Source organism: Trichoderma virens (assembly GCF_000170995.1).
Source record: "Trichoderma virens Gv29-8 chromosome Unknown TRIVIscaffold_87, whole genome shotgun sequence".
Classification (NCBI taxonomy): domain Eukaryota; kingdom Fungi; phylum Ascomycota; class Sordariomycetes; order Hypocreales; family Hypocreaceae; genus Trichoderma; species Trichoderma virens.
In genome coordinates this window covers 34,139-48,232 of record NW_014013662.1, presented here as the reverse complement: position 1 = coordinate 48,232, position 14,094 = coordinate 34,139, and the positions used below count along the sequence as shown (strand labels likewise).

Below are 14,094 nucleotides of genomic sequence, written 5' to 3'. Positions count from 1 at the left end.
CGAATCGGCATTGGTGAGAAAGAGTGGAGTATCACAGATCTCGAGCATAACTGAATCAAATATAGATATTGATAAGCTCCAGGCATCATTTCACTCAGGCAAAGAGTGGTAGAGAAGGTGCCGTTGAGACCACCGCGCCAAGAATTCTACAATATCCCACGTCGTTTTCGATAGCTAGATCGTTCTGATTCCATATGGCCTCGATCATTTGCTGGATAAGAGGAATGTGGTTTGATCTTTGCCCTAGTTCTCGGTTTGTTTCAGAAAGAATAGAGAGTATCTGAAGACGCTGTTCATCCTCATTAGCCTCGCAGGCTATGATAAACAGCGGCCACGCACTCTCACAAAAACCAAGGTTTTTTAAAAGCAGTATGCCCTCCCTCACCAGCCTCCTGTGTGAGAACGACGATATAGAGATATTTGATAACGAGCGGTTCAGATATATCAATGCAGCGTATTGATAAAGGCAAGTCAGCATATCTTGTCTATTCGACAATGACTCTAAGTGTTCATGAAAAGTTCCATATTCTCCTATAATTCCGTATATATTTTGTCGGAGTTGCTGGATTCGCTCCATATCTGCGTTATCATATGGTATATCGTCGCTTGAATAAGTCGATGGCCGCTTGCAAACGTTTTTAACAAGGTCAAGAACATCCATGGGACAAGTAATTCTGTTAGAAACCTACCACCGGATTTATCTTAGCATCCTATTGTCATCATGTAATAGACAGTATCACTTACTGTAAGGCCATCGATTATTATGTTGTTTGGGCGTATCGCCAGAGGCCCTTTACAAAAGTCATCAATTGCACTTGGTTCTGCCCAATGTCGTAGGCTGAACTCTGACATTACTTCATGGTAATAGATCCAATCCATTAATATCGCACAGTCATGCTGATATAATGTGACTGATTCGGAAGCGGCAAAGATAATTTTCTTAGCTCCGCAAAGATAGAAACGCCATAGCACTCCAGGTGTAGCGGTATTGCAAACCTAACCCACTCAACATCTAAATTTCGTAATGGGGAAGAAGACTGTATGTACCTCACACTGATATAGGAGCATGGTAGCAATCAGGTTTTGCAGGACGCTTTCTCTATCCATTCGGGTTATATTCTTTTGTAGCATCGAGATAAGGCGCGATTTATGGCCTTGGCTCTTTGAGGGCCCCAGCAAAAGGAGAGATGACAATGCGAATATGCCTTCCATGACTAAATTGATCGTTGAGCCATCGCCGATTACTGCCATTTTCATAATGAAATGAGCCAGGGACTCGTCAATGATGGGTGCCAATATTCGCGTTTTCGTTTCATTAACTGTTTTAAAATGGTTAGGCGGCACGACCGTTCAACAAGTGTTCTACTACCCACAGTAGTCGAGCAGCTGGTAATTCCCAGATAGCTGGGATTGTGAAAGGACTGGTAAGTGCGGCACTTGCAAAGTGTGTAAATAATGGGCTATTAATCTCTAAGTCAGTGAAATATCCTAGAAGCGAGCGTGTAGCATTTTTTTTTTCCCTTAAAAACAAAAAGAAGGGTTACCAATGTCGCGATTTTCCTGGAGCGCGCCTGATAATGCCACATCTGAGGTAGAAGCGTTCAAAAACATCAGGTCACGTCCCCGGTACTGCTGTGACATTTTTGCTAGCTTTGTTGTGTCACCGTTGACTAGAGCCCGCCGCTTGTTTCCCTCTCGAGGCCAGGACAATTGCATGCCATAGCCTTTACATAGTTGAAATGCTTTAGCACAATTGGTGCATGTCGGCATTTGCAAATCGCACCGAACCTTGCGGGCTGGATAGAAATGTATCATTCAGCTTCTAAACTAGGCAGATTGTTCAACACCCCTTACCTCGACATGTCCAGCATCCTTTGATACCCATGTGGTGCAGCTATGAAGAGAGGTGAGACTTATTGACAATTCTTCTTGTGCGTATTCCCGCACCAAGCGACTATTATAAGGCTTTCGAAACTGATTTGAGCTTAAAGAAGGAATTTAAAGAAGAGTAGCAAACCTAAGTCGAAATGTTTGCGACTATTGGCACTCCGCCTTTTTGACGGAGTTAGAGAGCCAGGAGAGCTTACTAATTGCCCAGCATTTAGTCTAGATGGAGTAAGCACGGCGGTATGAGCGCTAAGCAGCCTTTGGCAGCATCCAGAGACGAGGTGGCGCCTCTTTGTGATTCATGCGGTTTGGTAGGACTGGCGCATATTTTCTCCTGTTGAGGCTGATGAATCTAACAGGCAGATATGTTTAGTGACGACTGCGCAAGTATCGAGCCTTTACGGTCAATCCGGAGGATGTGAAGATGGGCTGGGTCCTATTCTAAACAATGGGTGTGTGAGTTATACCAGGCCTTTTGAATAGAGTTTTTTTTTTTTTTTTTTTTTTTGTTTTATACGAGTACAAACACTTGTATCTTGTATTCGAATAGACGAAGACGACGCATAGAGTCGTTCATGTATGCCAAAATATCTACAAGAGTAAAGAGTCGAAATTCGACGTCTATGAAAAGACTATTGTGGCGGGTCGCATCATGACAATACTACATCTTCCGTTCCCATCTATCACGATACTTGCTATTGCCGCTAATATCTTGTCTCGTCCTTCAAATCTGCGATATCTATTTAAAACTCGCGGGCCAGGACGACATAAGGCATCCTAAGCGCCAATCTTCTGTAAAGCTTCAATAACCATCTCCTTGAGTGTCTTCTTCTTCAGCGCCAAATAGCCGTCGCCATCAAAGTCCAGGCCGTCAATCAGGTCACCTGCTCCGCATCCGTTGAAGGCACCCACAAGAATGGTAACAGCGAGTTCACTGAAAGGATTGCCAGCCGCGAGGTTCGCATTGCGCTGACCAAGCAGCTCTTGAGAAGTAATGTGGGCCTTGTCAAACTTTGCGCCCAAAGTCTCCTCAAATACTTCCGTAATCTCGTTCATAGTAGTACGAATCTCACTTATATGTATGCGCTTATTCTTGGTTTTATCCTCGTCCATTTGGAGAACTGCGACGATGGCAGCTCCCAAGTAGCGGAGAGTACATCCCGAGAAGGTAAAATCTCCACTATCGACGACGGTAACTTTGCGATTTGTTGGGTCAAATGAGCCAAAAGCTCCTTCTAGCCATCCATCCATAAAGGCAGATGGGATCAATGTTGTGAAACTTGTAGGCCCACCTTCTTCGGCCAGGGAAACGAACTTGCGGGCTGTCAGCACGGGCGAGCTGTCATCAGGCCAATTTCCACCTTCTGTTAAGAGGGTAACTGCGTCCTGGTGCAAAATGTCGAGAGTGTACTCAGACGGGAATATACGCCGGATACCGGCCTCTTGCGCAGCCTTGAGCAGCAGCTTGTCGACGATTTTGGACGGCGGACCAGAGATAAACGACAGAATTGCGTCAGCTCCAGTGAAAATTTTCACAAGTTGATCGTGATTACAGTAGTCAACCGCTATGACCTTTGCGCCTGGTAGGGACGGTACTTCCTTGCCGCCGTTGGCTCGGGTCAAGATTGTAACATCATATTTGGGCTTTGCAGATGCCAAGATGGCCCGGATAGCATGGTCAGCTATCCAGCCGGTGCTTCCAGCAATAACAAGTTTGGTGAACCCCATATGGAAATAAACGTTTTGATTTATCGTTATTGTTTTTTTTTGCTTGGAAGGGGAGAACTAAGTAATGTATAGAAAAGTTGAACGCCAGGTTTGAAAAGACTTCTGTTCAGCATATATACCTCCGGGTAGAGGGACTCTGCTGTTATATTTTCCCACTTCCATTGTGAAATATGTCGCTTCTGTTACGTCAAAATAGGAAACTTTTAACGAAAAATGCATGGCTTTGGCTATATGAAGATATGAAACTTTCAACAGGAGCATCCGTCACCATCCGCGAGCGGCGACAAAGTAATAAGCAGGAAGCACTCGGGGTGGATAGAATGAGGCTCTCTGGTTGTGGAGTGGGGGCAATACTGCTTACACAATGTTGGCAAGTATTTCCGACAAGGGCCAGTAGGCGCCACAATATTAGGTCAATGAGTGAAACTCAGCTACCGACAAGTGCGTAAGGGCATTTGGTTAACATTATCGATAGCGTGATTGATCTATATAAGATGAATAGTGCCTAACTATAATGAATGACCTAGGACTATGAGAAATACTTATAAGACGGCCATATTCTTGACAGCGTTTGTTACATTCATTCCCTAGCATGGCTCAGGCTGTGGCTCTCATTTTGGGCTACGGACCAAATGTTGGATTTGACGTTGCTGAAGCGTTTGCAGCACAAGGTTATAAAGTGGCGACAGTCTCACGTTCGAGAAGGGACATCCAGCATCTTCAGATTTAGGCAGATTTTTCTGACCCCTCCTCAATTCATGGCATATTCTCCAAAGTCATAAACGAACTTGGCCATCCCAGCGTTGTAGTCTATAATGGTTTGTTCTATTGTTTTTCTCGTTCATTATGCGATTAGTGACATAAGTAACAATGATTGAAACCTGCAGCGTCATCATTTTCTCTGAAACCTTCAACCTCTTTGGAGCAACAGATTGCGGCTTTTCAGTGTGACAACAACATCAACATTGTGTCTGCATATGTTGCGGCACATTTGGCCACAAAATCTTTCGCTCTTCTCCAACCTGAATCATCCAAGACGTTCATCTATACAGGCAACAAACTCCCTTTCATGGTTGTACGACCACTACTATCTCAAGGGGTTGGCAAAGCAGGGTCGGCGCATTTGATGCACTATTTAGCAGAGGAGCACAAGGACTCTGGTTACAAGTGAGTCAAATCAAGTAGATAATTGGTCCACTTCTAATGAATGACTGCAATGCAGATTTTACTTCGCTGATGAGCGGAAGCCTGATGGAGATCCGGTATATTCCGATATTGACGGCCCAGCACACGCTGCCTTTTATACTGAGCTGGCTAAACAGAAGGCTCAAGGACCATGGAATGCAACTTTTGTCAAAGGGAGGGGGTATGTTGAATTCTCTGAAGCAATCGTAAATGACAGCGTCACGATGAAACTCGACATCCCTGGCCAAGAAAAATGAAAACAACGCGATAGCCGCATATCTAAATATAGAATTGTATTACTGAATCGCCAAATCGTGCTCAACTCGGATCATTTTAGTGTACCCGAAAAAAAAGAAAAAAAAGAAATAAATAAATAAAATAAAATGCATGATACCCACAGGCTGTTAAGCAATCCTATTTAATGGGTGTTACATTTTATATGTATACTGGTAGTGCCATATTGACTAAGATATCCAATATTCTATCCGGCTAGGCGCCGCCATCAGCTATCAATATGATCATTAAAAGCAATTCCTATTATTTGTAACATCTATACTCATCTCAAACAGACAAAAAAACTGACACAGGAAATTAAGAAATTCCGGCTGTTCTTAAAGCTTCCTCTGTAATCCGCCAAAGCGACTGAGCCAACTCACTATTACGTGATCTTTCCGATCCAGGATTGATCTTCCCTGGCGCGCTCAGAAATTTGCCTTTATATGTGTGTGGCTCATTTGCAACTTCCTTTGCAGTTGCGCAAAAGAGTTGATTCAGGGCACCCTTTTCAGGGCTCTTCATCACTAATTTTAGAACTGGCTTCAGAAAACCAGGAAACACACCCATGCCACCATCAGTAGCAACTGGGCCAGGATCAAGTGTCAGAGCAATAATTTTAACTTCTTCCTGATCCAGTCGCCTTTGCAATTCCCTTGTAAAGAGAATATTGGCTAGTTTACTAGCACCATAGCGGCTAAAGACAGTCTTTCGTGAAGTATAGTCATTCGGATTCGTCGTTCCAGGATCACAAAGATCTTTGGCTGTCGCAAAGACATTATGTTTCGGCGCAAACCTCTCGGCAGAAGAGCTTATCTGTGTATAGGCTGGTCAGGGAAGTTTTGCCATTGTATTGATTGGCACCAAAAACGACTCACTGTTACAACACGCACATCGGAGCCAACTTGAGACGCCGTTTCTTTAAGAAGTGGCAGGAGATTTGTGGTTAAGACGAAATGGCCAATGTGACTAGATGTGTGTTTATTAATACAGCGAATGCCGCTTTTCGGGCAATATTATTACTTACTTCACAGCAATTGTAAACTCAAATCCTTCTGCAGTAGTTGTGAAATCCTCAGCGGCAATACCTGCGTTATTGACTGGGAAGAAAGAATTATTAGCATCAAAGTATAGCATTTGGCATAGGAAGCAAGCTTACTCAGGATATCTAATCTGTTCTCCCAAGATGAAAGCAACCGAGCAGCCTCCACAATATTGGATGGTTTAGAAAGATCTAGAGGCAGCCATATGATATGCTCTTTATTAATGGTTTGGTATTCAGAAAGGATGCTGTCGATTGCTTGTTTTGCTCGAGATTCAGATCTGGCTCCCAGATACACCTTAGCACCATGCAATGCTAACTGCTTGACCGTTTGTAGTCCAATTCCTGCACTAAACCGTAACTATTAGTTTGGATAACAAATCTTGAAAGTTGTGGAAGTATGATGATGACTGACTTTCCTCCTGTCACTAATGCAACTTTCCCAGCAAGATCAGGAATCGCAGTGTCGCTCCACATCGTAGTAATTCGGCTGGTTTTGCTTAAAATTTTATTAGTGATGGGTTTATCTGAGGGAAAGGACCAGTTTATTAGTTCAGAACATCAGCCTACTTAAATGCAGAGACACGAAGCATCACAATTGTAATAATTGCATGACTAATGCAGCTAGACTCCTTTTTGAGCTCGGAAAAAGTTGCCATATATTTGACATCAGCTTAATATGGTAATGCGAACTTTGTTAGTATTCCAACTCTGGAATTATGGCGCATCAGTGTGATCTATTAGTAACCCAGCCTCACCGCCCCCCCCCCCCCCCCCCCAAAAAAAAAAAAAAAAAAAAAAAAAAAAAGAGTCTATTAGAAGCCATCAAGTCCGAGATTTCTGTAATAAACCTCACGACCCTCCTACCACCGCTCTGCTATTCGATTCATGCAATTTATTGTTGATGATCTTATTTACTTAACGGCATATTCTCATCTATTTTTACTTACCTTATTTTAATGATCATGCAATCGAACTAAAACATTGTTATGTTGTGATATGATAACTCTTGAACACGACAAGACCTAGCGCGTTTTGTATTCCTTGATCTTCCCAAACTCATAGATTGAAGCATCTTCAGCGAAAAGTCCCCCATCGCTTGGATAGCAGTAGTGTTGCAGTCCCACTGCTGCTAGCATCTATCATCCTAGTGGGGTTTAACACTTGGGCATCGAGAGACTTCTGAAGTTAAACTGTGTGTGAACATGCGCTAGAAATTGCAATAGGTATCACAAAAAGCGGTAATGAGAATATGTGCAATATTGAGGAAAGCTTGTGAAGAAAAAGGTAAATACCAAAAAGTCCTTGGTTAAAAACTATGTTCAGTCAGAAGAAAAAGAAGGTTTAGAAAATTTTGCGCCTGCGCTCAATCGCTCACTTTCTCAGCACTATTTACGAGCGATGCATGAGCTTACAAGAGACGTATCAGTCCAAGAGCTTCCACTTCCAGTTGGTGTCTCCGTCAGGATATAAGTGCTATCAAATGAGCCTGCACCCCACCCAACGTAACCAAGGTAGACGTCAGAGTTCTGGTTTAGATATTGGAACTGTTGGCAGAGATATTGAATGCATGACTGAGTATTACCACCGCCAGTCTCAGTTAGGATAGCCTGGCGGTTATTTTGACGGAGCCAAGTGGCAACAGGTGAGAAGGCATCATTGATGTTGTTTGTAACACAGTCGGCGTGTGTGCCAGAATTGTCGGAATCCAGATACTTATGCAGATCAAAAATCAGATTAGTAGTGGAGCCATCGGGGTTCTTGACCTGAGATAAAGCTGCCGCACTTCCATCGGAAATAAAAGCTCCAGCAGATTGCCAATCATTTCCTGGCAAGGAAATGAACTGCGAAGTAGCACCTGCCTTACGAATGGCGGTGACAACAGCTTGAACAGTGGTGGCCCAAGTGTTGATGTTCACATCGTGTGGCTCATTCATTATTCCGAACCAAACCTTCGACTGAGAGGCATACTTGGTTGCCAATTGCGACCAAAGACTAGTGAACTGATCATTTGTAGGCCCACCTTGGCCAATGATCCCACCATTCCAACGTGCATAGTTGTGTATATCGATGATGCAGTATACACCTAGAGAGAGGCAAGACTGAACAAGCTGGTCGTATTTGGCAAGGTTGTTCGCATCTAGAGTTCCGCCCAAGTTATTGTTCACAAGGTATTGCCACCCGACAGGTAAGCGGAAAATGGTCAATTTGTCATCGTTGACAAAGTGCTGCATCTGACCGACACCATCAGGGTAGTTGTTTGTACCAGCGTAGTTCTTCAGTGGCGGGTATACCTTCGAGGTGACGCAAGTTCCATCGGTCCCACAGCCGAAATCAAATCCGGCAATGTTGACTCCCGCAAATCGAGTTAGGCCAGAGCCGGCAGGCGGAGTAGCTGATGATGTTGAACTCGCCCTAGTTGTTGATGCTGGGACAGAAGTTGGCTTGGTTGAGGTGGACATGGTGGTGGCGCCTGGGATACATTGAGCATAATAAGGGTTGAGAGTCGAACAGGCCGATCCAGCGGCGCAGTTGGTCGGGCCGCTATATCCTATCCCTCCACACTGTCCCCAAACAGTTTGCTGTGCAATGGAGCCGCTGGCCAGAAGAGTAGCTGCAAGCAGCAATGAACTTATTGGTTTGTTCATTGTGAACGAATGGAGTGTTGTAAAGATCAATTACTGATAATCATGATTAGCTGAAGGTCGCATAACAACTGACCATCCATTATGTGCATACTCTTGTTTCAAGGTGTATTAGAATATAAAAGAATCTGAAGCGACAAACGTTTGTGTGTCTAAAGTTCGATTTGTGACCAAATGTTGAGTAGAAAAGATATCACTTTGGTGGTACAAGAAGAATTTAGAGGATCAATTTGGAAAGAAGCTGCAATGATGAATTTCGAATTCTATTGTGTGATACTCTAGAGTCGAAAATATGAGTTCTAGAAGAGCTTATATAGTCGCGGGCGTATCTCACTGAACACCTAATCTCATATAGCCGGCCTCGTAGAGCGACGTGACAACGTATGAGAGAATCAAATAAGTTCTCCGCAATAGCAACATTACGGAGTAGCCAATTGAGTATGTAACTTAGGTATATGAAATTACAATGTGGATGTCTATGCCATCTTACCCTCTGGCAATATACTCGGGAATTGAGCCTGAATAAGAAATTTTCGGCTTTTTGAAGTTCTCTACAGCGACAGTGTATTCCTTCAACCCTATATGCAGGGGTCTTATTTGCTAATTTAGTATAGATATTAAGGCAGAAAGGCACCAAATTGACCACAAGGTTACATGCCGAAACTATTACCAACCTGTTCTCAGCCCTCACTTCAGCCCTTGCGGTATAACCGGTCGGCAAAACTCTTGATGCAACTAACCCCACTACGCGAACAATTGAAATCCTACATACTTAGTCAAAGCCTCGAATTCAGCCAAATAAGGGAAGGGTTCTTGAAACAGTAGAGAAGAGAGTATTCAGCAACAACTGTTACTGAATATATAGCCTAACGGATGTGATGATGCCTTACAGCCTTAATCTATGTTCCAGATGATTAATGATAACTAGTGTAGATGTCCAATGTACTGCGGCATATGTTCAACATTTATGTGTAGTAATATAGTAATATGTCTGCAATTACTGCTCCAAATAAAGTGCTTCTAGAAGCAATGTTAGCAAGGAGATGCTACTTTGGTGTGGTGGATAGTCCTTGCATCTCCTGATAGTTGCTTAAACCCCTTAATCCACAATCTCTAGATAAGAAGGAGAAGCTTATATACGTAAAGTAAGCACCAGTAGCCCTGTTATTTGGTATCTATTAAGGCAGACCCGACAATTTTTAAATACATACTGGCCAATGCGCAATGTTTTCCCCCTACCTTTAGAGTATATGTAGTGCAGAAGAAACAATCATGTGTTACACGTTTCCAATTTAATGGAAAGATTTTAATTGGTTAATATAAGGTGATCAAGCAGGCTCCGCCCCGATACAGCGATCCGCAACTTGCATTTGATAATTGTCTTGAAAATACACTACAATTGTATTTCCCTATTAATTGGGTTACGCTACCCGGGGATTGAGTTAATCTACTCTTCATCTAGCAAGAGGCGATCCTATAAGATCATGCAGACCACCGGGCTATGTGCTTTTGTTTTATATCAATGCTCCTGGTCACTGATTTCATTTCTCTTGATAAAGAAATTCACAAAAATAGTCAAATTGATGGGTGTGATGCAAAGCAAAATCATGCCTAGAATTGCATAGGAAGTGTTGATGGATACAATGAACCATGAGAATGGAGGTCACGAGGATACAAGATATGTTTAATATATTCTATGTTATTCCATTTTATATGTTACTAGAGTTTCTGTTTCACTCTATTCCCTTACTACCAGACCCTGTCCTGTCGAATTCTGGTTATTATATACCCCAAGCTCATGAATGTCATTAGTGATGCTGCTGCATGACGAGTGCATGTTTGCTTAAATGTCTTCAGTATCGACAATGATGTCATTACCGAATTTGGCCTTGATCAACTTGACGTTCTCCTCCGTTGTCCTATGCTGGAGTTAGCGATGATGTCACTCAAAGCGAAATGAAATATTTCAACATACTTGAAAGAGAAGACCGGGACTCTGGAGGCGGTAGAAGAGACAGGCTGGTTGATGAGAGATTCGATGAAACTTTGATAAGGTTAGCGCCTATCATAATGTTTCAAATGAATAGGTAAACACATACACCTCAAGCTCGTTGAGATCAGCGGTTTCGTGAGGGCGAACTAGAACGGATTGCTGCGAATATTCTGTTAGATGCGGAAAAGCAATTTGGCAGATATATGTGGACGTACAAGAGCCATTGTGAATGTGGAAAGACAAAGGTCAAATGCGAGAAGTTTGGCTCAGAGTGTTGGTGTTGTGTAGGTTATTGGAGTAAGTGGATGTTGCTGTGATACAGAATAAAACTCTCCAGGACAGTTCATGATGGCCTCTTTTATAATCCCCTTGATATTTTTTTTTAAAGTGCGCTAACTACCAACTGGGACCACGCAATATTGACGTGGTTGCCTTAAACCACATACATGTACGGACGTATCCATTTCTACAAGCCACATTGGGCAGCAGTATATACGTGGCAGCATGCGGCGCCAATAGGACATGTAGCGCGCAGTAATAGGTGCATTTGCCAGCAATCATGCGCTGTTGTTCATACATGCAGCACTCCTGCATCACTCCTGCAGCAACTAGCATCCAATAGGTTTCGTTATTATGACTCGCTTGTTAGTTCCGTGGCCCGCAAGGCCGCTTCCCCCTCTCTACCTTTGCTATTGGGCCTTAAGTCGCCACAATCTTCAGGCTCCTTAGTTCTGCAGGCAGAAGCATCACGCAAAGAGAATAACATGTCATAATATTCAATGCGGACTCATTCGTAGCCATAGAAGGCCTATAGCCCGCCCATGTCATCTCTACTACGGAGTACTAGCAACATGACTTTTGCACATGCTCTAACATAGTTTATCGGTGCCTGCAAATACTTCGTGGAGATAAACCTCTCTCCTGAGTAATTCATACCTTAAGTGGAGATGGTGGTGCGGGGATGGCGGTTAGGCGCGCGGTACTTTTCGTCACGGAGACACCTAGTGACCCTACAAAGTTGCATGACGATTCTTGTCCAGTATGGAGAACGGCTGATCCAGTTTCCCTGTTAAAGCCTTATGGTTCATTCAAACACTATTATCATTGATGATGATCATAGTAATTAGGACATTGATCGGTAGGGCAATTTCTGTAAACTGCTACTACTATTCGCAACCTACATTGGGGCAATCGTCAGATATAACCCTAGTCCTTAGCACCGAGTGCGACAAAGATCGAAAGGCCACAACATGGACGTTTTCAACCACTTTGTCTTCTTACTTAGTAGATATGTTAAATGATTATGAAATCAGGTGCCGCAACTAGTCATTCCGTACCAATTCATCAGTATAACCTCAGGTCAAGGGAGATAAACCCCCGCTGAATGGGCTACCGCGCGATAAATCCACCCTAATTGAAAAGACGGAAGTCATTTTCCTATGAGTATTCGGCGCAGCTGGCATGCCATTTGCTGGATAAAACTTAATGGAAAACTTCCATGACTTTTCAAAACTGAAATAAATTTTCGAATTTCTCTAGAAGGATGTGATCTCGTTGGGCAGAATGCAAGGCCGCACGCGACGTATTTCTGCACAATTCTCCATGCTATTTTGAGCCGTGGAAATGCCGAAACGCATACAAAGACGGGATCGCTTTGCGGTCAGTCCATATATTACATATTCACCTTGTTTATATCTGTAATTTGGGAACATGTATCAATGCGGTGATTTCCTCATCCTATGGTATGATGTGTATCATTTGAATAATGACCACAAAGGATTTGGACCAAGGGCGCCGCTTTCATCATTTCACATTGGTTGTGGACGTTGGTAAGGATTTTCTTTTTTAAAACAAAGTGACAATTGCCAGCTTTGGCCTGTTTCCGCAACATTACCGTAGGTATCATTCACCTGTGTAGAGCGACATGATACAGTACAATCTATGTTTACTATGCGATTATATCCAAGTCAATCCTATCGCATTGTAATGTGGCATATAATTTCAACGCGCAATCGGAGGGTCTATTTGGGTATCAATACAAAAGATTTCAACGAAGTTTCTTTTGTCGCAATTGGCACTGCTGATGCTGATAGTGTTTACTAAGTTTAGTAGATCTCTTCCCAAGTTGTAGAACCTTCGTGCTATTGGTTCTTCGTATTTAAATTTGGGAATGGTGTGGCTACCACACATAACAAACCTTTTTTTTTCGTTCCAAGGAACGAACCACCGCGAATTATTAATGGCTACTTGGTCATAGAGCATATGTTACCAAAATGGAACAAGAATCATCGTCATGAAGTATTGAGTCGAACTATATATTGTGACGTCGGGTACAATCCCCGCACAGATAAATTATGAAATGCACGAGCTTGATATCGACACTTGATACATTGTTATTTTCTCATTTTTAATTTTTTTCAATGGGTCCTAGGTTTAGTACTAAATAAAATATGTCGATAGCAGCTCATTACGTGAATCCAGCAGGAAATAGTTAGGTGGACTCTAACAGTCCGCAGTAAACTGAATATCGCATGGAAGCAAGATATGTAATGTATTCATTCATGGCTGGGAGAGTACTCCGTACCGTATCATCATTTTCCCTGGAAGCTGCACCTTGTGCCCGCGATAGCGTCACATCATTCTAATTCATTTCGTACTAGATATGTTCTTTTGATCTTTCATGATGTTAATGAATGTTGTTTGATTGCAGTTGAGTGCTCCCGCTTGATCCAGTTTTGGACAGACACGTCGTGAGCATTCAAGCATATGTAGCTTGGCGTCTTATCCACTATTGTTGGCAACAGGCCTTATTCACGCAACCATTCTCTCGTCATCATGTTCCAGCTGAAATTGATCAAATTCTATTGCTTATAACGCTAAGCCTACATCGAGATGTTGATGATGAAAGCCGCTCTAAAGTTGTAGCTGCTTGCCTGCCACCCGAAAGCCGCTGGCAATTGAGGAACGGCGAGAAAGCCCCTCACCGTGATCCTGCCGAACTCCGGTAGATAGCTGCCGAATACCGCCACCATACCCTCTATAGCAGACTGCTTCACGGGTTTCTCCCCTGATTGACGCTCCCGTATAGTCCCCGAGGCCAGTTTGTGGATTAATCCATGCCTTCTTTGAGCTAGCCACAATGACGAACTGCCTAGGTTGAATGTCTTCATTGGAGTAACAGCTTCAGAAATGCTCTGAATGCTTACTAGTACTAGCTGTGGACGGATGCGTCTAAAAGGCTGGCATCAGGCAAAATGGGTATAAAAGCTCAGCTCTCGAACATTGCATTCGAATATCGAGTTCTTCAGACCTTATACATCTCTTCAGCCTCGACAACGTTG

The 14,094-nt window shown here is 43.1% G+C and overlaps 6 protein-coding genes across 6 annotated transcripts; 1 reads left to right on the top strand and 5 right to left on the bottom strand.

Moving 5' to 3' along the window:
• Window positions 1-94: 94 nt before the first annotated feature.
• Window positions 95-1,212, bottom strand: TRIVIDRAFT_44495 (uncharacterized protein; the record flags this gene model as incomplete). The annotated part of the gene is made up of 3 exons (XM_014096557.1): window positions 95-685; window positions 745-996; window positions 1,048-1,212. 3 exons carry the CDS (start codon window positions 1,210-1,212, stop codon window positions 95-97), a joined length of 1,008 nt encoding a protein of 335 aa, XP_013952032.1.
• Window positions 1,213-2,664: 1,452 nt separating this feature from the next.
• On the bottom strand, window positions 2,665-3,615 carry TRIVIDRAFT_67061 (uncharacterized protein; the record flags this gene model as incomplete). The annotated part of the gene is made up of 1 exon (XM_014096556.1): window positions 2,665-3,615. One exon carries the CDS (start codon window positions 3,613-3,615, stop codon window positions 2,665-2,667), a length of 951 nt encoding a protein of 316 aa, XP_013952031.1.
• A 592-nt stretch (window positions 3,616-4,207) lies between these two features.
• TRIVIDRAFT_194355 (uncharacterized protein) lies at window positions 4,208-5,057 on the top strand (the record flags this gene model as incomplete). The annotated part of the gene is made up of 4 exons (XM_014096555.1): window positions 4,208-4,310; window positions 4,350-4,433; window positions 4,503-4,782; window positions 4,838-5,057. 4 exons carry the CDS (start codon window positions 4,208-4,210, stop codon window positions 5,055-5,057), a joined length of 687 nt encoding a protein of 228 aa, XP_013952030.1.
• A 334-nt stretch (window positions 5,058-5,391) lies between these two features.
• TRIVIDRAFT_44846 (uncharacterized protein) lies at window positions 5,392-6,592 on the bottom strand (the record flags this gene model as incomplete). The annotated part of the gene is made up of 5 exons (XM_014096554.1): window positions 5,392-5,889; window positions 5,952-6,042; window positions 6,101-6,173; window positions 6,233-6,465; window positions 6,531-6,592. The coding sequence occupies 5 exons, from the start codon at window positions 6,590-6,592 to the stop codon at window positions 5,392-5,394; spliced, it is 957 nt and encodes a 318-aa protein (XP_013952029.1).
• A 780-nt stretch (window positions 6,593-7,372) lies between these two features.
• On the bottom strand, window positions 7,373-9,009 carry TRIVIDRAFT_76400 (glycoside hydrolase family 5 protein; the record flags this gene model as incomplete). The annotated part of the gene is made up of 2 exons (XM_014096553.1): window positions 7,373-8,796; window positions 8,855-9,009. The coding sequence occupies one exon, from the start codon at window positions 8,761-8,763 to the stop codon at window positions 7,504-7,506; it is 1,260 nt and encodes a 419-aa protein (XP_013952028.1).
• Window positions 9,010-10,424: 1,415 nt separating this feature from the next.
• On the bottom strand, window positions 10,425-11,062 carry TRIVIDRAFT_76398 (uncharacterized protein; the record flags this gene model as incomplete). The annotated part of the gene is made up of 4 exons (XM_014096552.1): window positions 10,425-10,679; window positions 10,736-10,804; window positions 10,860-10,912; window positions 10,969-11,062. 4 exons carry the CDS (start codon window positions 10,975-10,977, stop codon window positions 10,604-10,606), a joined length of 207 nt encoding a protein of 68 aa, XP_013952027.1.
• Between the last annotated feature and the right edge of the window lie 3,032 nt (window positions 11,063-14,094).